The following is a 21523-nucleotide window of genomic DNA, read 5'->3' on the forward strand; positions in this document are numbered from 1 at the left end:
GGGTTGCAAACAGCACCAGAACACCACCAAGCAGACCTCATGAGAAACTGAGCCACCTACAGAAAAATACAACCCAGCAATTCAATTTAAAATAGATTTCATGAGAGTTTGACCCACTCAGCAGGCTGGATGAGGATTTACTGCTGTTTCCACACATTTTGAGAATTTGCCTTCCTTTTTATAGGATTGTTTTTATTGCCCAGCTAATGAAAAAGGCAACGCAGTGAGAAGCAAAAGCACCACAAGACAGGGATGCATCATCACTGAGAAAAGCAAGGGTTGTCTTTCTATCCTATATGCCATATCTCACGTCCCATGTGTCCCCTCCCAAGCTGCAACGCGCGTCCTTGTCTGCAAAACAGGTCCAGGAGGTTTATAGGAGTCCCCAGCAGCAGCTGCGATAGGGAAAGAAAACAGCCGGCCTAAAAACAAATGCAGGAAGAGAGTGCATTCAACAGGACAGATTAAAGGTGGCTGCTCGCTGGAGGAATTGAACTAAATAACTGCAGAATGGATGCGACAACAATGGTACAGAAGTAGCTGCTATTTAGTTTTCTCGTTTAAGGTGTTTTGGGCAGGCGCCTTTGCATGCCGGCAAAAGGATCTGATCCGTATCCAATACCAGTGACAAGAAAAAACAGATTCACTGAAAATGTTTGACTTTTGCAGAGTTATGCTTTCTGAATAGGCTCAATACCCCGCATACACTCAGCCCCTTCCCCTGGAAGCTCATCGCGAGGATAACTGCACTGAAGGGATTTGTGATCCTTTGTTAAAGCACAAATAAATCACTCGTATCATTGCAGGCTCTCCAGCGTGATAAAAAGCCAGTCGTAATGGTTAATACATGCCACAGATTTCCCAATGTAAAAAGTTTTGGGATGGACGGTTTCTTCCTGCAGTCACCCCGACTCAACAGCAAGACTTTTACATTTATCAGATGCTTTTTATCCAGGAAACCCAAAATCGCAGCAAACCAGAGATGATCTTTTGCCAGCTGAAATGTGTCACTTGCATGCAGACCGTACAGTCAGTAATGGCAAGAACAATAATTTCTGCAGCTTCACGGGAAGCTTTGCTTAGGCAGAATGTATATCACAAAATATGGATTTTTCTAAGGTTATAATGTATTTCTGGTAACGATTTGCAGGATTTGGTGACAGCCTCTTGCTTTTACACCTCTGGTATGAGGCAGCCCAGCAGCAGTCACCTAACATCATCCCTTCACAACCAACTCAAATAAAAGCATCTTTTCACCAAACACAACTTGCTGTGAAGACCTGAGGTCTTTAAACACATCTCAAAGCACTGACGGGGCCGTCACTGCTGATCAGAGGTTTGACAAGATCAGGGGCAGAAGGGAACATTACCACAGCACAACAATATTACCCTAACAAGAAGCCCCAAATAAATTCAAGTAGCTCTACCAACTTACTTTAAGCCCTCAAAAATCCCACATTATTCTGAAACTTGCACAAGCACAGAACAAAATAAGCCAGACAAGTGTTTCAAAATGAGTCTGAAACATATGAAGAGATACAGCATGTTCAAGCCACAAATCACTGTTGCCTGAACTATATTAAGTGGGGGGTGGGGGGTGAGCACTGTATGTCACAGATGTTTCAGTAGGTGTTTAGCTAGTGAAGATAAATATTTAAAAATTGCCATAGAAATGGGGAAGCGAATATAGTCCACAGCATGGTTCAGTGTCAATTAACCAAAGCTCTTTGTAACTCTTGAAGTAGCGAGCTCCTGAAGGCAAGATCCATGTTTTCTGCATGTTGCTCAATACCAGGTACAATTTTCTACGCGCATGTGTCACCCCGCTCTCCTTTAATCTAAGACACAAACCAGTTCAAAAGGGATTTTGACCTGAATTTCTAAACTACATCAAAAAGCTGCATTAGCTGCCTGGCAGCACAGCCAATACCTTGATGCATCTCTCGGGGACATCACCAACTGCAGATGGTCCCACTCAGGTCAGAAAACGCACTCCAAAAGGAGCTCTTACCTGCAGAAAGCACATTATCACAGCCAGCAGAGTCCTCTTGTCACGGGCTTTTATCTAGACCTGGACCAAACTCGAGCTTAGCTCTGGCTCTAAGACCTCGCAGACATCCCCGCATGATGCAGCATTTCAAAAGCCAAGGGCTTGAAGCTTATTTACGTTCAACCTTAAAAAAAATTGTTAGGGCAAAGCCTGAATCAATGTTTTACAACAAAGCCTGCCATGACTAAATACACGGGGAAAAATAACTTCCCCCAGAGGCGCAGCTCTGTTTACACAGAAAGTGGGAAGCCTCTTCCAGCAGCACTCGCTCACATCCTGTGGAAGTGGCTGGAATGGGCAGTGGGCAAAGAAGGCTGCGCCGAAACCAACCGCCTCTTCGAAGCCCTGAAAACAGACCTTTTAAAAAAATCACTCATGTGCTGGAAACGCATAGAGAACACACCATCCCCATCCTGCCACTCCAAAAATACAGCTGGTGTCACTCCTTCTGTTAAACGCGAAGATTATATGCATTACATTTCCTGAGATTAAGGACAGGACAGTCGAACACATCCCTGCTACCCTTCGGAACAAACAGCCCCATCCAGAAGGTGCCCAATGCAGCAGCTAGCAATACCAGCGGCTTGAAATCCCCAAGTCAAAGCTAATACACATTCAACAGCGGCAATAAACCATCCCGATCTTTATACCGACCACAGGCAGGACAATAACATTTGTTCTGCAGGCGAGATTTCTTCTAGGGTTTCTCCAACAGCCAGACAGAGGAAGTTTGAGTCCCAGACACTAAAGGCTGTAGTAGACTCAAATTAAAATTTAAAATTACACACGCTGCCTTTAAAAGTCCATGAGAGTAAACCAGCGCAATAGTAAAACTGTATGGTGCCTTTCAAACGCAAGTATTTCACTTGCCGCTGTGGAAAAAAATGCTGCTTGGGCGGAGTCACCCATCAGTTAAAATATCAGGTAACACAGCAGGAAAAACACGCACAAACATCTTTGCTATGTGAAAACAACCACTAGATGTTATTCTGCTTCTGCGGGAAGTATGCAGGTACAAAAGCCCTGGTGAACAGGATTGAAACCCACGTGGTAATAACCGTAATTTCTTCCTCTGCAAGAGAGGCATCACCCAGCCTTGGAAATAGCCCATGATCCCGCCTGGAATCTTGCTCTTTTCTCTCCAAATTCCAGCCCCAGGGAACGACGTACCCCAGGCAAACCTGAGGGGGACAGCCTCAGGGAAAGCCACCAGTATTCAGCCTTTCTCTGGCATGAGAGTAAGGAAAAGGAAGGAGAGATGGTGGTGGGAACACGCAGGGCTATGGAAATGAGGAAGTAACAGCAAGCCTCTCAACTCCTGAATGAATGTCCAGGTCAGATTTGGCTCTCCAGCAGGTCCAAGCACCCTGGGCTGCAACCACTGCGCTGCGATACAAATCGGTTCGTTAGGACACTGCAGCAGCATCACCAATTTGGGGCTTCACCAGGCCACCCGCGAGGCAGCGGATCGGTTCCACCTTTGGGCTCCTTCTCTCTCAAAGGGCAGAGTGGGTAAAGACATCGTTACGCCCAGGCTACGAATTTAGGTCAGCGGCATCTGAAATGTAATTTATTTTAATTCATGTCCCCTTTACTAAAAGGGGAAGACTTCCAGCTGGTGACCTGCAGCATGAGCCAGTCTCACAAGTGATAATTAAAACCATTTTAATACAAACGACATCCCCAGCGATCAGCCGGGTTATCTTACAAACAGAACGCAGTCCCCACGTAACGAACTGATTCGCTGTACTGCAGACAAGCATTTCAGTTTGCACGACTTCTCTTTTGTTCCTTCTCCAAGCATTAATTAGACTTTAGGTTATTAAGAACAAGATACCAAGGCTCTGGCTCCTGCTTTCGTGGCTCCTAAGAAATACCCTGCCCAATGTGAAAACCCAAACAGGCTTGAAGCAAGACACTTCACCCCAGAGAGGTTTGGGCAGCATCTTGCAGGCAGCATGAGATAATCCTCCCAACTGAGACCTGTGCATCACGGCGAGCCCCTGCAGCGTCTGCTCAGCCCAGCCCCATTGTGACAAAAAAAACCCAAAAAACAACCAAACCAAAAAACCATTCTCAAATCACTGACAAGAGATTATCAGCAAAGACAATGGGGAGTAACACCCCAAACCCTGTTGGGATGATAAATACCAAGCTTGCTACCGCTATTGATTTAATACAATGCTTTTAAGACCAAACCAAGTACATATACACACATATGGTGAGCAGCACGCGAGGCACGAACGTGGATGCGAGTCGAGATGTGGATTCGCACGGAGTTATTTGGAGAATAACTGGAGGCTGAGCCTCACCTTTGTTTTTACAGGTAGGAGACATGAGCCTTGGGGGCAGCCACAACACCCCACAGCCAGCAGCGCCCGTCCCCCCTGCGCCGCCAGCCTACGCCTTGGCGCTGCCCAACACCAACACTGATGTTTTTGGGGTAAACCTGGGGTTTTTTTAGAGGGCAGGGTTTGCCCACCCCCGGCAATGAGGAAGACCCTGGGGCTGCCTTCGCCTTCCCCTCCCAACCGGGGCTGCCGCTGCCCTCGGCGGGCAGGGAAGCCTCCCCCCCCCCGCCCTCAGAGGGAGAAGCAGCCCTTGGGGGGACTACAACACCCCAGGGGGCTCTGCCCTCAATAGGGACCCCCCAAAAAGAAATAAGGGGGTAAAAGAGGGACTCCGGCCTCCAAATGGGGGAGCCCCCTCCAGGCGAGGCCTGTCCCGCCCTGAGGGGCCTGGCGGCTCGGGCCCACCGCCGCCCCATTCCCCAGGGAAGGGGCGCTGCCCACCGCCACCTCCCGCCCTTCCCTTCCCCGCCCCAGGGAGCCGCACCGCGGGGCCGCTCACCTGCCGCCGGCCACCGCCCGCCGCGGCTGGGCCGGGCCCTCAGGGCTGCAGGCGCCGGGGCCGCCGCGTCTCCCAGGTGACGGCTCGCACCGGCGCCGCCATCTTCCCTCCCCTCAGCCGCCGCCGCCGCCGCCGCTCCGGCCACGGCGGAAAACGTACTGCGCAGGCGCCGGCCGGCCCCGCGTCACATGATCACGGAGGGGGCGGGGTGAGCGAGTCACGTGCCGCAGGCTCGCCATGATGGGAAGGTCAATTCTCCACGCCTTCCATAGCACAGAGGTCCTTTTCTGGCGGGGGGGGGAGGGAGGACGCCATGTTTGGAGGGTCTCGCCAGGGGCACGCGCACTGCCCCGCCGCCATGTTGGAAGAGGCGGGCGGGCGAGGCCGCCATGTTGGGGAGGTCGGCTCTGAGGAGAAGGTGGCAGGGCGGCTCCCTCTCCTCCCCGGCCGCCTCGCAGGCCTCGCCCGCCGCCCTTCTCCTCACGCCTCACCCTTTCCCGGCCTCCCCTCCTTAGCCACCCCACGGGGAGGCATCGCTGGGGCCCGGGGACCCTCCCTGCCTGCAGGGCCAGGGCCTCCCTCGCCACCCGCCATGGCCCTTCTGTGTCCCTGCCTCTCCCCATGTCGCCAAGGCCTGGCCGCCTCCTGAGGCAGGGGACGAGGCGAGGATGGTCCAGCAGGGAGAGGAGAGGGGATCCATCCCTGAAGGGCAGCGGATGGACATTTTGCCACGGCGGTGAGGAAGGAAGGGAGCCCTCGGTGCTGCTGGAGCCCGTCCCCATGGGGGTACGTATGCCTAGGTCATAGCAGGTCCGTGTTTTGACGTGCAGTCATGCTGCCGGATTGTGGGGTGACATTATTCCTCTGGGGAATGGGGCAGAGGAAGACACTGCCATCCTTTCTGTCTTCCGCAGACCTGCATCTACTGCAGAGGTTGCCAGTCAGCATCCCGGACACGTGCCCTGCTGAATCAGATGCCCCAGATGCCTGGTGGAGGGGTAGGATTACCCAAAAGGAGACACGGGATTCATCTGCAAGCTTGTAAGTAACCCAGCGTTCACCCTGGGTGTGCATGTACGACCAGTCAGATCACACTCCCAAAAGATCCACGATGCTCCCGCGTGGTTTTGTGGGACGCTCAGTGCTGTGACTGGGAACGGGATTCCTTACGGCACAGGCAAAACCAGCAGGATGGAGGGAAACGTCCAAAAATAATGCCGCTGGGATGTTGAATATGCTGCGGATCGAGCCAACAATGCTGGGCACTGCCAGTTCCTGTTTCTTTCTGGAAAAAAACCAATCGAGAGGATGGGTAGGAACAGCCCGAGGCCGCTGCACCCTTTCCTCCCGCCCGCCCCTCCTCCCAGGGAGGAGAAACACCATCTCCCACCCCTCTGGGTGCCAAAAAAGTTGAAATCTGAGGATATAAATCCCCTCCTGAGCACTTCTGCTGCACCAGACACCCCGTAAAAACCCCGCTAGTGGTTTTCCTTTCAGCAGACGCCCCCCAAAACCCGGCTGCGGGGGCGCACAGCGGGTCCCTGCCCAGATTTGGGGTTTGGCAGAGGAGGGGGTGGCCGGGGGGCTGCAGAGGGCGAACCCCAACGTTGGTGGCAGGAGGGTTTTTTAGCCGGATTTTTTTTTTTTTTAAGAAGCCGGTCGCCATCTGCTGGCAAGCTGCAGCTCTCGGGGGAAAGTTTAAGGCTTTAACGGCAATTTTGATAATTCCTCGTCCAAATGTTTAATTTTTTATTTTTTTTTTTTTAGGATGCAAGAAGGGGCATTTAATTTTGCAGCAAGCAAAATAAAATGCAACCCTCACCCCAGATACCTTTGTATCGCTCGGACTAATACATTGTTGTGGTGAATAACCTGGAGATAAACCTGATAAATTAGTTTTATTTTGGGGAAATCAAACTGGTTTTAACAGATGGAGCTGAAGTGATCCTTCCAGCCCCTAAAGAGATTTAAGAGTAGCTGAGAGCTCAGATGAGCCTTTGGCTTGGCGTGTTCTGTTGAGAAAAAGCGTCGGCTCCGTGGCGTGTGAGTGTGCAAGTGTCACACACACACACACACACGCGCGCGCGTGTCCCCGCCCCCTCCCTGCGGTGGGTCCTCCCGCCCGCCAGGGGGCGCAGGCGCGCCGCGCCCCGCGCCGCATGCCCGCCCCGCCGCACGTGGCTGCCCGCAGCTGCCTATCGCGCATGCGTTCTCCCTCCCGCCCTTTCCCTGCGGTGCGCAGGCGCGTCGGGCGCACGCCGGTAGGTGGTGACGGCGCAGGCGCACGGGAGAGGGCGGTGGGCGGCGCGCGCATGCGCGAGGCGCGGGGCTGGCGGCGGCGGCGGCGGAGGGGAATTAAAATGGAAGATGAGGAGGTCGCCGAGAGCTGGGAGGAGGCGGCCGACAGCGGGGTGAGGGTGGCTGCTTGGGGCGGTGCGAGTGGGCCGGGGGCGGTGGGGGGAGAGAGAGAGGGAATTGGCGCGGCGGCGCTTGAGGAGGCGGTGGGGCGCGGCCGGCGGGGCGGCAGGTCTGGAGCGCTTGCTAGGCCTCTTAAAGGGACCGCTGCCTCGCTCGGCGTGGGGGGCTGCAGCTCGGCCCTAGCCCTTCCTGCTTGCCTCCTTTCCATCCTGCGGTGCTGGGCTGCCGCAGGGAGCCGCTCCCTGCCCGTCCTTCCGCCCTCGTTTTCTACTTGGTCTCCAAACCCACCCCTCTGTTCTCCCGGGCCTCGGCCAGGCCGGTAGCGGCTGGTCAGTGCGGGTCGTAGCCGAGCTCGGAACAAAGCTCCTGCTGCTAGGGAGCATGCGGTAGGTGCTGGGGGGATGACGGGTAGCTTGCTTCCTCTGCTGAGGGGCTCTGACTAAGCGTGCCTCCCCGGTGTCACGTCAGCCCTCGCAGGCCCTCTGGGGAGAGGCGGGTGGGCTGCATCTAGCAGGGTGTAGCAGGGAAGCTGGGGTTCACGTGGAAAGCCCTTGCTTCCCCTTGCTCGAGATGAGCGTGCTTCTTCATTAGGACAAAACGTGGGGAGTCTTAGCATGGCCTAGTTCGGCTTCCAGCGTTGGAGCTGAAGTTCTCGCCTGCTTTTAATAGCCAGCTCAATAGCTGAAGTTTTCATCATGTCTCTCATGCTGAGAGACTCCGAAGCATTTCTGCGTGTTGTGCTTGCAAAATAAAATCATTATTTTAGCAGGAGTGTGGGCGGATGATCTGCGGGGTATTCACAACAGCGCGACGAGAGAAAGGAAACCGTCTCTGCCAGGCGAACTCCTGTTTTAATAAATTCAGCGGCCTCGTTAATGATCAGAGGGCAGAAGGGCTTCATAACAATGACTTGGTGAGAAGACCGAATTTGATTCTGGTCAGGATATTGGGTTACGCCTGGCCAGAAAGGGGGTAGCAAAATAGAGCCTGTAACTCAATGCCCTCGCCAAGCAGTGTGAGAGATGCCAGCGGCAGGCTGGCAGCGTAAGCGAAGCGCTCGCCCTCTCCTCTTGCCAATGCCGTGAGACTGCAGTCATAGGGAGCTTCGTGCTGGGCGGCGGAGTTAATTCTGGTGCTCGTTAAATTGTTCCATGAAGGGACACATGGCTTGTGTCTCAGGAGCTGATGATAGCTGTGGCCTTGAGTAATGGTTTAAAATTGTAGGGCTGCTCGAAGCCCAGCCGTCGGTTGTCTTTCCTCTTTGTCCTTTCAGCTCGTACCTTTTAGGTGTTCTTTTAAAGCCCTTAGAAGGAAAATATCTGTCACCTGTCCTTTCTCGCTTCCTTTTCCAGTCCAAACTGCTGAGAATTTGCGTTCATAAACTCAGTGGTGCTTGTGCTGCTGAGCAGAGAGATTTCTTGAGGAGCCGCTGCCACGCTTGCAGCTGCTTTTGCAGTTGTCGGGGCATTGGATGTCTGCAAAAGCAGTTGGAGCAATGGGAAAAGCGAGCTGTCTGCAGCAGGATCTCTTCTTACGTAAAAGAAGAGACAGGAGCTGCCTTCTGGCATCCGTCGTGGTTTAGAAAGGTCATTTTCAAACCCTGCCCGGCAGGAAGGAGACCCTCTGCTGCTGCTGGTGGCCGCAGGAAGGAAAGAGCTAAGTGAGATGGAGTGGAGGAGAGCCCAGCCTTGTCTTCTCCAGCATTTTTTTGTGGTCCAAATGGATGCCAGTGCAGTTGGAGACTGCAGGCTTTCCATTCTGCTACAGAAATCAAAGCTACCGGAGGTAGGCAGGTTGAGAAAAGAGGAAGAGAGGGCAGGGAAAGGCTCTGCTGTAGAGCAGGCAGCATGACTGAGTTGCTGGTTAGCAGTTGAAAGATTTTGGGTGCACCTGGTGTTCTCTGTGCCTGAAACCCTGCTGCAGTTGTCAGGCAACTGCCTGAACGAGATGGGCCTTCTGTTGAAGGTGCAAGAGGAAAAGCCTTGCGCAGGAAAAGGATATGAGCTGGCTTGGTCCTGTCGTTGCAGGGTTTTATTTGTTTTGTCTTAAGGAATTCCTTTCATTTTCTTCTTTCGCCTGTATCTTATTTGGCGTGGGCCTGAGGTGACATGAGACAGATCCCAACGTAAAGGTGCAGGATGTGGCAGTCATGGTCAGTACTCAAGAGGAATATGCAATAAAACATAAGAGACACCAAGGAGCAGCTTTAAACACGTACTCTTCTCCTAATACTTTACACAGTTGAGAACCCAAGTAGTTTTTTTTAAACCCTTCAGCACATCTCTGAGGGAACAGTTTTAATGTTCCACCCAGAGGGTGTTTGTTAGTATGTCAGATTTTCAGTGCTGGTCCTTTTTTGTGTGTGTAGTTCTTGGTGTGAGGCTGTGAACTTGTACTGGAGGCCTTAAATAAGGTGGTTCTCGGCAAGAGGCAGTTCTGGGCTGACCAGAGGTGCTGTGGCCTCGTAGTTATAATGTCACTTCATTTAGCTTTTGCAGATCTGTTGCACTAAAATTGCAGAGAAAGCCCCCAAAAACTTGACACAGACCTTCTGCTTTGGTTTGGTAACTCACGTAGCTGCAAAACAGATCCTCAGGCGTTTTTTGGGGTCTTTAATGTGGCTTCTGTTTGTCTTTTAGTGTTCTGCATCATCGGAATTGCCCAGTGCTTGCTAGAAAAAGGAGCAGCTCCTTGGGTATGTGCCACCCCCCCGAGTGACCATATGCCAAGCAGATGCCCTCTGCACCGGCAGCTTCACCTATGCAGGGATTCCTGCAGGCACAGCGGTGTTAATGCTGCCGCAGCAGAACTCCATGAGGCCTCTAGATCTGTGTTATCTAATTGCTATCTAATTAAATCTCCGAAATCTCCGTGAAATGGGGAGGTTTTGCTTGTCTGTGAGTTCCAGATGGAAAACCAGCGTGTGAATAACAAATGAATTGTCCAAGTTACAAGTGCCAGGCTTCAGAGACCCAGCCTGGGTTAGTAAACGCTAATATGACTTAACACATGGCTTGTTTTTCTTTTGTGTGGCCTAGCTGGCTTTAGGGAAGAGGGAAATCACAAATGAGAGGCCTAGTTGTGACACCCAAGTCTATTTACCTCGTTAAACTAATAATTAAACATCAGGTGGGAAGTTGGGCTCCAAAACTGGAGTGGAAGCCTGGTGTCCAGGGTCACGGGTAATTCACAGCCCTGAATTGGCACTCTTCAGCTGGATTGATTGCTTATTCCTGCACTAGCTAGAATTTGAGTGTCTTAATTAGTAACTTATTTCAAGTCAGAATCCATGGAGATAAAACATTAGTCTGGCAACCCAGAATAGTTTAAAAAAACTAAAAGTCATCTCCTTGTGTGGGGTGGTTTTTTTTTTTTTTTTCTTTCCCCACTTCAGTTTGCCAATGGATGATTTGCAGGGCAGTTATCTCCCAGCTGCTACCTACAACCTCCCCGCTGGCGCTTAAAACTTACCCTACCATAGTCCTGAGTCTAGGTCCCTTGGTTAGACCGTGCCTGGCTTCACCGATCGCCACCAGAAAGAGAAATCCCATCTGATCATCTGATTACCAGCCGCTTGGGGAGGATGTGAGCAGCCAAATGTTGGTGACTGAACTTTGTCCCTCATGTGTGGGGACGGGGATTGTCACCTGCTTGTGTCACAGTGCTTTGTGAGGACTGTGCACCTGAGGTTTGCAAAAATAAAACCCCACCTCGTTTCTGTCTTCTCTAAATTGGTTTATGTGCAAGTGGCAGAGAGGGCTGCCTGCCTTGGATCTCACCCTCCAGCAAAGGCAGCGCATTCTCTGGTCGTAAAGGGCTGAATCGAGGACTTGCATAGTATCGCTTTGAGTTGCTAAGTATGACCAAAGTACAGAGAAGTCAAAAGGGAACTATTTTGGAGCGTAACGCTGTGACCTCCCATCTGCTAACTACTTGTGCGATCGGACGACGAGTTAGCGGGGTTTTGGCATGCAGGAACTGGACCCTGGAGGAAACCTGTGAGGATAACTGCTGATTTTTTGATGTTGGGAAGAAGGGCTGTGAGGATGAGTTTTGATTTTTGTAAAACATTTACTAAATATTTGCTTTAGGTGTTTGCAGTTGGTCAAAAAAAAAAAAAACCCAACAAACTTGAAACTGGGAAATGAAAGTTTCTCTTCCTGTTGCTCAGCGTTGCTTAGGCAGAGGCAGTTTGTTTGATAATAAAAGTGATGTTCGTAGGTTGGGAATGTACAGGTACCTTAATACCGTGAAGCAAGTATCGGTTTTGGGCTATTGCTGCAAGTCCTGCGTGGCCCTGCTCGGGTCACTTGGGAGCAGTTTCTCCTCCGTACCTGCTCTCGCAGACCTTAATGAGAGCTGGATGTGCTGATTGACCCCGTGCAGGGATGTGGATGCAGAAGGCAAGGGTGATCCTCTGGATTAAGGGATGCCTTTACGAAATAATATGGAAATTAGAGGGCTTTTCCTAGGTTTTTGCCTTTTTTTTTTTTCCTGGATTGATAAGGGGTGTAAATATAGTCCCGATCTGGATCTCTGGGGGGCATCTGCGTGACCTACCCGCTGCAGGAGGTGCGAAGGGTGGGGAGGGAGAAGGAGCTGCAGCCCTCCCAAATGCTTTTCCCAGCTCCGTAATGTATCTGTGCTGGGAATACCGTGTGGCGCCTGCCAGGCTTGTTCCCAAAAATACTCTTGTGTCTTGTTTCTCAATATCCTAGCTGCTGAGAAGCATTATCTACCTATGGAAGATGTAAACGCCAGCACAGCTTAAAAGCCTCTGTGGCTTTCTTGGGTACGGTCCACTGCCAGGATTTAACGTAAGCGGAGTAACTTGGAGAATTAATTAATGGAGCAGTCTGATTCCCAATAGCCTCAGGAATTGGAACGTTCTAGTAATTAATAGAAGATTAATTTATCTTCAGAGGAAAAGAAATAGGTAGCTAATGAGGAGTCAGCTCAGAGATAGTGTAGGATTGTCTACTTCTGCTCTTACATGACGGTGTTTTTGTGATGGTGTTTTCGGTGAAGCTGTGAGTCAGAGATCGGCAGCTGTAAGTTCTTAGGTACCCATTAACAGCTTTGGTAACCTCAGATGTTACAATTTTTTTTTTTTTTTTTTTGCTAAAGAAGAGAACATTAACCAGTCCTTGAAGTTTATCTCCTGTCCTTTAGAAAATGCCAGAGTGTCTGATGGTGCTTTTAATAAGCAGACGAGGTTTTGTTTTTAGCGTTGGTGTGGGAGGGTGGAACTTTAGCCTAAATTCCCTCTTTCTGGGTTTGATCTTGCACATTATTTGAGTGAGTGAGGGTAGAAGGTTGTGTTCAGGAGTAATCTCCAGTAAATACATCAAAGAACGTGGTTAATGGGGTTTTTTAGGGCTGCGTATTTGAAATGTTATCAAATTTACAGGAGAGCAGAGCTTCCTTTATTGGGGACTATCATGTGCTCTGGTAGGTATCTCCTCTCAATTTCTGCAAAGTAACCTCATTTTGGAGGTAGAGGGGGGCAATATCCTTCTAGTGTAAGGGATTTGTTGGAAGCCCAAGTCTCTGCTTTCCTTCAAACATTCAGTCGTGGTTACTCACTAAACTTGAAATAAAAAATAGCCAGCAGTTATCTTGTTGTTCCTTTCCCCTGTATCAGCAGAGCTGGGAGCTGCTGTTGTTTAGTCTATTTAGAGAGCTTTTGCTGGCAGGGATGGGAAGGATAGCTCTTCCTACGTGTCTGACGCATTACAGTTATTCCAACAAAGTTCTTTAGACAACAGCTAGGGCTGACTCGGGCCTCTCTCTCTGCTTTGCATCATGCTGGAGAACCGGGTTTGCTTGGGATGGTGCCTAGACCCCACGTGAAACTGTGATCCATAGTAGCCGGCCTCCACAGGGGTGTCCCTTCCTGAAGTGCATGTTTCTGGGGGTGTTGGGGGGGAGCATCTATCTCCAACTCGCTAATAACATCATAAAATTACCAGCTAACTTGGTGGGGTTTGTACTTAAGATGACAGACCGTAGGAGTGTCGGGTTTGTGTCTTAGTGTGTGTCTAACTGCTATCCAAGAGGTATTTTATTGATCCTTGCTATTTTTCTCAGGGTTAAAGGGTGGGAAGGATGGCTGTGATGAGGCTGGAGTTCAGTTTCCATTACGTCTTCATCTACAAATGTGGCTTAAATGTCAAAGAACAGTGTCTTCTTCATGTTGTTTGTTTGGTCCTTTTTAGTATCTAGACATAATAGCACTAAAAATAGTTTGGCGAGATTCTTTGCTAATCTTTGGGGAGGGTGTTTTAACAGGGGTGTAAATGAGGCTTAGTTTTTGGTTATGTAAATAAGTTTGTTTGGGAAATGAAAGCTAGGAGAGCCTCCTAAGAAGATTAATAACTGTTTTTTGTAGGGTGTGACCTGCCCAGCTACTGGGTACGTGCAGCGTGATGTCTTCAAATGCCAAGTCTAATTGCCTCTGCTGTGAGCTCGTGCCTTTGGGTTGTTGTAGCGCTTCTGGCACTTGCCCTGTAAGTCAGGTCCTAATTTTATCTCGGTAGCAGTGTGACATAGCAGTGGAAAGAGAATGACATCAGCAGACGAACAGCTCTGTGCAGAGCAGCAGCAGGGATTTTTTTTTTTTCATTAGGAATAAGCCATGTCAAGGTGTTTCTGCTTCTAAAGCTTACAAATTCATGCTGCGTGATCCCCGTCAGGAACTGTTAGCTGTCTGAGGCTGTTAGTGTCTTGGGTTGTTTTTGCAGGGTGATTAAGGGCTGCCCGTTTGAATTGGCAGCGCTCTCCATGTTCAAACGCCTCCATACCTACAATTCCAAACACGGGAGTATTAAACACTGAGAGTTTGCAGTGCTGTGACTTTTACTGATAAAAGATGGGGTCAATCCCTGCATTTAAAAGAAAACACGACAACTTCTAACACATCAAGAGGTGTGTGTGAGGTGGGGAGCTGCTTTTTTATGCTAGCCATCCACTTTGAGCACAAAGGAAGGCTTTTTCTACCCAAGAGTTCAGTGGATGTCTGGAGGCAGCTGGAACTCCCTCAGCAGTGCCGGGAATTATGAGGATTGTGTAAGACTAACGGTTGGATGGGGCGAGAGCGACACGTGTATATTTGGTGGGGATGATTGTTTCATCTTATTCTGCCAGGATTTCTACGTGTGGAGGAAGCCTCTTGTTTTGGAGAGTACACAGTGGTTCTAACAGCTGCTGATGTTATAACTTCGAGGATATTTTAGCTGCCTGTTACTTTGCTCCTTGGTGTGAGAAGCTCCCTGGGAGTGGAGCAACTGTTGAGCCTGCGTGCGGTGGGTTATGAACCAGGACCGTGTGCGTTCACTTAGTGACTACTGGCCATTGCAGAGGGATGAGAGGCAAAAATACCGAGTGTTTTGCAAGAAGTGGTCTGCACAGGAGTAGGAAGGAGGGGAACTGAGACTGGAAAGGGCTTGTTTAGGGAGGGGTGTCATGATGGCAGATTTTGAAGGATTCCTTGGAATAAGTTTGCATGTGTTGAGGAAATTAAAGATCTATGGGGGGGTTTTTTGTCTGGTAGGGGAAGCTGCAGGCTCTGGTGTCAGAGGATGCAGTCAGGAAGTCCGGCACGTGTGAGGGTGTGAAGAGCTGTCCAGCAGCGCTCAGTCAGGGTGACAGTCATGTTAATCAGGGTGTTTTTCAGATGCTGAGGTCGAACCCACACTTTGCAATTACAGGATCTCGTAGTCCAAAGTATGGACCGCGACTTTAGCCCCAGGACTGACCTGCAAAGTCACCAGGAATGTAGAAATGTGGCTTTTGTCAAAGCCATCTCTCTCCTGCCAGGAAGGAGAGAGGTGAGAGCAGAACGGAGCCTTCCTCATGCTTGCCGTGTGGCTTGTCGTACTTTTGTGCCCCACAGTCCTCGCCGTGGGCTGTTGAGCTTGTCTGCCCCTGGTTGAGTGGTTCAGTGCCGTGATTCTGACTCGCAGCTGGCTTCGTAGTCGCTGTGTGGCACCGAATAATAAGTGAAATGAGTTGAGATGCTCTTCAGTGTGCTTCCCCGCCTCCGCCCCGTCTTCCTGTCGTGCCTCTTCCCCACACAGTGAAGTGTTTAATAAGGGATATTTAGGGAAGATTTCTTCCAGTCCACCGCTTCCAGGAGGCCCTGGGGAGGCGCGGTTAACTATTTGAGCCTGAAAAAAACGTTTTAAAGACTCTTCTATAGCAGGATATAACCTCTTCTGGCGTGGTGTGGGCAGATGAGCTAACCCCTTCCCCTTAATTTGACTTTCATTGTTTGCCGCTAGCTGCTCTACAACATCCCCATCCTTGCTGGGATATCCGTTTCCCTGCTGCCTGTTCCTGGACAGCCGTTCTTCTGTCTTTGCAGGCAGCTGATCCACATCTTTTTCCATCCTCCTGAGCAGCGGCTGGGATGGGATTTTCCTCCCAGTTCCAGAGGAAGGAACCTGTAGGTGTGTTTGCCCTCAACGGGAGGCTCTAGCCGTGACCTGGCCTTCTGTTCAATGCCACGTTAAGCCCCTGGCTGGTTTTGTTCTTACAAATCACCCATCGCCTCCCAGTACAGAGTTTGGTAGAAAATTCAACCTTCCACCCACTTTTTGTCTTCCCAAAATGCTTTATAACTATTCCCTCCTCGATGGAGGCTACTGTGGGCTGTTGGCCTGCGTAGCTGTGTGACCAAGAGCAAACACCGTGGTTTGGCATCTTGTAGAGACTTGTATTCATTCCTTGCTTACTGGGGCATCAGGGAATTGCCGTGCAAACCAGTTTCTTTACTGGGTTGTGCCTGCTGTGGTTTTTGACAGCAGGGTAGGCTCCGCTGGCAGCGAGCTTTCAGCATAGTTAGGCAAACCAGCCTGAAAAGTAGAGCAGCTGCGTCCTGCCAGAAGCTTGGAATTTCCTTCAGTATTGCCAGTTATCGGCCGGTGAAACTAGGACACTCTCAGGTAGTTGGTTTTTTTGGGGATTTTTTTTTCCCCCTCTTCATTGATGATTAAATAAAACTCATCGCTGTTTCGGAGGTTCTTTTCGTAGCGTCAGCAATCATGGGAATCTATCAGTGAGGCTGGGGAAGGTTGCCTAAAGAGAGATGGGGACCAAAAGCTGGCTTAATTTTTCTATTTAGCAAGGTTTCTCTGCACAATTGCTCCGATTGCAAAACATAAACACCTTTGCTGAGGTAGATGCAAGACCTGGGCAGAAGTTGACGTGCTTAAAAAGCCACTCTCTGTTGACGTTTGGGGGTGATTAATTAATCTTTCCGCCAATTGATGACTCGACAGCTATGTTGCAAAGGGAAGAAGAAGCGCAATAAGGCTCCACTCTGCTCCGGCGAGTCCTTGGGTGCATGTCGGGCAGGGCAGGGACTTTTTTGTGAAGGAGGATTATTGCAGTGAGCAGCAGGAATGCGGACCTGCCGGCTAGTCCTCCAAACGGCTGCAGGCTCCAGGGCTGAGCTGCCCCGCTGAAATCAAGTGTATAGACTGATGCGAATCGCCCCGGCTGCTGCTTCTCTGCCTGACAGATTTGCCGCCGGTTCCTGCTCGGATCTGGGAATACCTTGCTATGTATTCCCATGGCTCCTCACCCTTAATAGAGCTTTCTTGCCAGCCCAAGTCCTTAAAATGAAAGATGAGCACCTCGCAGCTGCCCTCTCGCCGCGATACGCACAATCCACAGCCTGCCGTAGGTGTATTAATGGCTACGGTAGAATATACATGGTGGCTTTGCTTTTCTCTGCCTCTTGATTTGCAAATCATCCTCAGCTGGAGACGCATGGTCTCTCTGCCCCCCTCATAGTATCGCTGTACGGAAGAGCGAAATTAAATGCGCGTGCAGACAGACTCAAACTCCAATCTCCAAGACAAGCCTTCAGGTTTTTGTTTTTATCTCCTTTTGCAGGAAATAGACAGACGGTTGGAAAAGAAGCTGAAGATCACACAGAAGGAAAGGTAACGATGCTGTGCGGTTCGGTTAAAAAAACCCAACCCTTCTTTTCTTGAGGTGCTGTTGGACATCTGAAGACCTGGGGAGCGGGAATAGTGGGGAAACAGCTTCAAACTGAGCAGAGCGCGCTGGGTTGGAGTTCAGAAGTAGGGAATCTCTGTAATCGTGCCACTAGATGGCCCTTTCAGTCCGTAGCAGGGTAGCGGAAAGCTTCTTGAGAGTGATTTTATTTCAGAGCCGGGTCTTCCAGACTGGATGTAGCTACAGCTATGGGGAAGCCATTTAAGAAAAAGACACTCAAAGGAAGAAATGGGTGAGTCAGGTAATCCCAACTCATGGCCCTAAATTGGCTTGCCGTGTCTTGCGTCAGTAGGATTTTCTTTTCCTGCTTACTTTGGGTTGGGGCGGGGGTGTGTGTGTTATTGTCTTCTAACAGAAATATTTCTAATCACTTCTGACAAGTCTTCTGTTGTTGGTTTTTTGTTTATCCCCTCTGATTCTTAGTAGGCCACTTAGAGTCATGGTATTACTTCTCTGGGACTTCCGCATAGAGAAGGGACCGTAAAAAAAAAAAAAAAAAAAAAAAAAAGTCAAATGATGAGACGGGGGCCAAGGCTGGCTCCGAGAAGTGAAATGGCAGGGTTGAAGCAGAAGACTGGGTATCCTGGCGAGAGGAGCCCTAAAAATCCTTGCAGAGACTGGAATCCAGGTGTTTATACTGATATCTGAGAACATAAGTGCTCAAACTTTTGCCCAGTCTCTGCTTCCCTTTGCTTTGGTCGAGTTTAAAGATGTTGAACGCAGCAGGGACTGGTTTTCTGGCCCTTCTTGAGCTAATCTCCTCCAAACCTGCCTGCTGCTCTAGTTTAGGGTTACAAATATAACGAGGTCTTTAATTATTACAGGCTGCCTCTTAATCACGGGAATGACATCTGACTGGGAGGAATTCACATGCAGAGTGAAAAAACATGCTCGCCATAGAAAACAAGTACCAACCAAATGTTTTTCTTTTAAACAGTAGAAAGTCAAAATCTCCTCCTAAAGTGCCGATCGTGATTCAGGACGACAGCCTTCCTGCGGGTCCTCCCCCTCAGATCCGCATCTTGAAGAGACCGACAACCAACGGTGTTCTCAGCAATCCCAACTCCGCCAGCAGACCGGCCTTCCCCGTGAAATCCTTGGCGCAAAGGGAGGCAGAGTACGCGGAAGCCAGGAAACGAATATTGGGCAGCGCGAGCCCTGAAGAAGAGCAGGAGAAACCCATTCTAGATAGGTGAGAAACCCGGTTTTATTTAGGCGAGAGCGGCCTTGCGTGCTGTGGCGTATCTGAGTGCTCCTTGTGAACGCCTTCCTATCAGGAGGGGGATGAGCTCCTTGAAGAGGAGGTCCCCAAGGAGAAAGGAGTGCTTTGTTAGCAAGCAGGGTGTCGTAAATCTCTCATATACAGGAGTTAAGGGAAGCGCAAGGCCGTAAAGGTTACCTTGGACCCTTGGAAGAGTGTGCTGGGGGTATAGAGAGGAGTGTGGGCACGCAGAGTTATCCTGGTGGGGCGTATCCTCGTCTCCCCCGAGGTTTTTGACTTAAGGTGGCCTCCCATCGAGGCGGAAGCGTTCGTTTCCTCCGCCTCAGATCTCCTTTCTCCTTGCAGGCCGCCGAGGATCTCCCAGCCGGAAGACTCCAGACAGCCCAACAATGTGATTAGACAACCCCTGGGTCCCGATGGCTCACAAGGCTTCAAACAACGCAGATAAACGCGGGCCGGAGATGCTGCTGCGGAAGGCAGGGTCCGCCGCCACGGGTCGCGCTGCCGTGACGGACAAACGGACTTGAGCAAAGGGAACTACCTGGTTTATTTGCACTGTGATTTATTTTTTGTTTTCCCCTTTGCTCTACCCACTGTGACCTTCAACCCCACGCACTGTGACCTCCCCTCTCCACCCACTGTGACCGGCAAACTGAGAAGGGCTTGTCCCCATGTCGCTGTAAAAGAGAAAAAAAAAAAAAAGGGGGGGACGAGGGGAGGGGGGTTATAAAGGACTCGGACGGGTGCAGGGAGTCGTGTGTGTGCCACTTGGGTTGAAGCTAGTGCCAGCAATAATGTTCGTTGTACTCGCAACCTGGGATTTAAGGAAAAAAAAATAATATGGGAAGCCTCCCCAGATGCGCGTGTTGTCCTCATCACTTTAAGAGCAAGTTCTGTTTCAAAGGATCTCTTTTTATTTTATTTTTTTTTTCTTGTTTGGTTTTCTGTATATCAGATCAACGGTGTGCATGGGAAGGGTTTTAACTGTTTTAATTGAGAGAGGTAGTTAAGCGTTGGCAAAGGAGTTTCAAGGAATTTTTGCAACTTTTAACGGCTCGGGTTTGGCAAACTCTTCGCTTCTCGTTCTCTATTTCTACCGCTGCCAAGCACGTGGAAGTGAACTCTCGGATACCTGGCCTTTTCCGATCGCCTTGGGAGCCGGCGGAGTCCGACGACTTAGTTTACATCTTGCACCTGTTAAAGCTTGGCTAGTATTTTCTGCTGGCTTTGAGGAAAAGCTTAAAATACATCTTTTTTTTTTTTTTTTTTTTTTTTTTTTTTTTTTGTGTATTTGGGGAGAAGGGAATGTAGACGGATCCCGTGAAAATGCCTGCTGCCCGGCTGCCGTTCACAGCAGAGCGCGCCAGGCGGCAAAGAATTAGGGCTCTGTTGCGAGGAGGAGAACAGCCGGTGCCGCTCCGGTCGGTGAAGTAAATACGTGGAGAGGAGCCCCGCTCCGTATGGCCCGCGTTCGTCAAGCGGCTGGCGTAACGACTGGGAGCGGGATGTCCCGAGGGCCCGAACTCAAGCGGCTTAATCTCTCGATCCTGGGGTGAGCTGCGTTCGCCTTCTGGAAATCACGGACATCGGGAACAAAACCCACCGTGGATAAAGTCTGGATGATTCCTCTTGTCTTCCTGGCGGCAGCTGGCTCCCCGCGAGGCTTCAGGGAAGGGATTTTCCTCCTCCAGCTTCCGGGAAGAGGACAGGGAAGCTGGTTGTCTGCAAGAACGCGGATCCTTCCCCTCCGGATGAAGCTGACCTACCTTAATATCACGTAATATCGAGGGATTAGATGAACACTAAATCTCTTCGTGGAGGGGACGGTACCTAGAAACCCATTTCTGGTTATCGGCGGATTATTCTGTATGGGTACAACCTTCCCTGCCGCTTCGTACTCAGTAGGTTCAAGGGTAAACGAGGAAATTTTAATTACGTCTTCTACCCAAAGGGAAGCGACCGTACAGAGAGACGTGTATGGAAATACGGCTTGAAAAAAATAATAATACCGGTAAAATAAAACTACCTGTGTATTAAAAGAATCCGCTAGAGCGTTAATTAGCTGATTAAAGCACCAAGGATGGTGGTGAGGTGGGGGTGGGCGGATGTTCTCCAGGTTTCCCAACCGCTGGCGCTTTTTGGGGGGGAAAATCTCATATTTTTATCCCCCCACCGCAGGCTCGTGGTCAGAATCCATCCCAGGGGTGGCGGGAGGGGAGAACGACATCAGCAATAACCGTAGTTCACCGCGCCTTTCCTTAATTATTACTAAAAATAGCTTTTCATGGCCAAAAAACCCCCAAATCCACTCGATTCCTGGTGTAGCCGGTCAGTGTTAAAGTTGCCGCCTCCTCTGGCACTGAAATTTCAGTTTCTGGCACCGAAATTTCCGGCACCGAATCTTCCGACTCCTCCGTCCCGGTGACCAGGATACGTCCCGCCCGCGGGCAGGGCTCGGCGTTCCTGCGGGAAGCCCCTTCATCCCGGGAAGGTGGAGGATAATAAACACCTGTTTTCACCCCAAAATGTGCGCCGAAGAGAAAATGTTTTATAAATTGTATTTTAAATAAATGTCTTTAAACTTTTAATGACTTCTTTTTTTTTTTTTTTTCCTTCCCTCCCCTCCTCCTTTATCCCCCGTCTCTCGCAGGGGCCGCTGCAAGAGGGATGTTTCGGTGGCAGCTTAAGCTCCCAGCGCGAGTAGATGCTTAAAAATTCATCAGGAAGGTAAAATCTGGGAGTCTTCGGCTGTAATTGTGCCGCTATTTACCCAAAAAGGGGAAATTTTGCCCCATTTTTAGGGTTGCTGGGGAGATGAGGTGTGAGGAGGGTGGGAGGTGGCAGTGCTCGGAGGAAGGATGTGGTTTCCAAACCCGCGTGTAAGCTGTGCCCGTGCTGCCTCTCACCATGGAGGATAAAAGAAAATATTTTAATTTATTTAATTTTTTTTTTTTTCA

At 50.1% G+C, this 21523-nt stretch overlaps 2 protein-coding genes and 1 long non-coding RNA gene across 4 annotated transcripts in view; 2 read left to right on the top strand and 1 right to left on the bottom strand.

Moving 5' to 3' along the window:
• The window catches only part of FBXO42 (F-box protein 42), a 47719-nt gene extending 42683 nt beyond the window's left edge, over positions 1–5036 (bottom strand). The window contains exon 1 of one of the 2 annotated variants that reach the window (XM_054849965.1): positions 4901–5036. The gene's annotated coding sequence lies outside the window, so the exon portion shown is untranslated. Of the gene's footprint in view, positions 1–2011; positions 2120–4900 lie in introns of those variants that run through there. The other variant, XM_054849966.1, reaches the window with a different exon arrangement.
• Positions 5037–5306: 270 nt separating this feature from the next.
• On the top strand, positions 5307–6443 carry LOC129215866 (uncharacterized). Its single transcript, XR_008580110.1, has 3 exons — positions 5307–5686; positions 5815–5941; positions 6078–6443. It is a non-coding gene; the product is annotated as an uncharacterized LOC129215866 (long non-coding RNA).
• Positions 6444–7181: 738 nt separating this feature from the next.
• SZRD1 (SUZ RNA binding domain containing 1) lies at positions 7182–21154 on the top strand. The gene is made up of 5 exons (XM_054849784.1): positions 7182–7311; positions 17219–17268; positions 17499–17576; positions 18282–18536; positions 18912–21154. Exons 1-5 carry the CDS (start codon positions 7213–7215, stop codon positions 19012–19014), a joined length of 585 nt encoding a protein of 194 aa, XP_054705759.1. The 5' UTR covers positions 7182–7212; the 3' UTR covers positions 19015–21154.
• Positions 21155–21523: the final 369 nt, after the last annotated feature.

The sequence above is a fragment of the Grus americana genome, chromosome 21, assembly GCF_028858705.1.
Source record: "Grus americana isolate bGruAme1 chromosome 21, bGruAme1.mat, whole genome shotgun sequence".
Classification (NCBI taxonomy): domain Eukaryota; kingdom Metazoa; phylum Chordata; class Aves; order Gruiformes; family Gruidae; genus Grus; species Grus americana.

Bases quoted from the DNA above. Each gene is read 5' to 3' on its own strand.
- SZRD1 (XM_054849784.1), top strand. From the start codon at position 7,213: ATGCGCGAGGCGCGGGGCTGGCGGCGGCGGCGGCGGAGGGGAATTAAA. The intron at 7,312-17,218 runs GTGAGGGTGGCT...CTCCTTTTGCAG, and splicing joins AGGAGGCGGCCGACAGCGGG to GAAATAGACAGACGGTTGGA. The intron at 18,537-18,911 runs GTGAGAAACCCG...TTCTCCTTGCAG, and splicing joins GAGAAACCCATTCTAGATAG to GCCGCCGAGGATCTCCCAGC.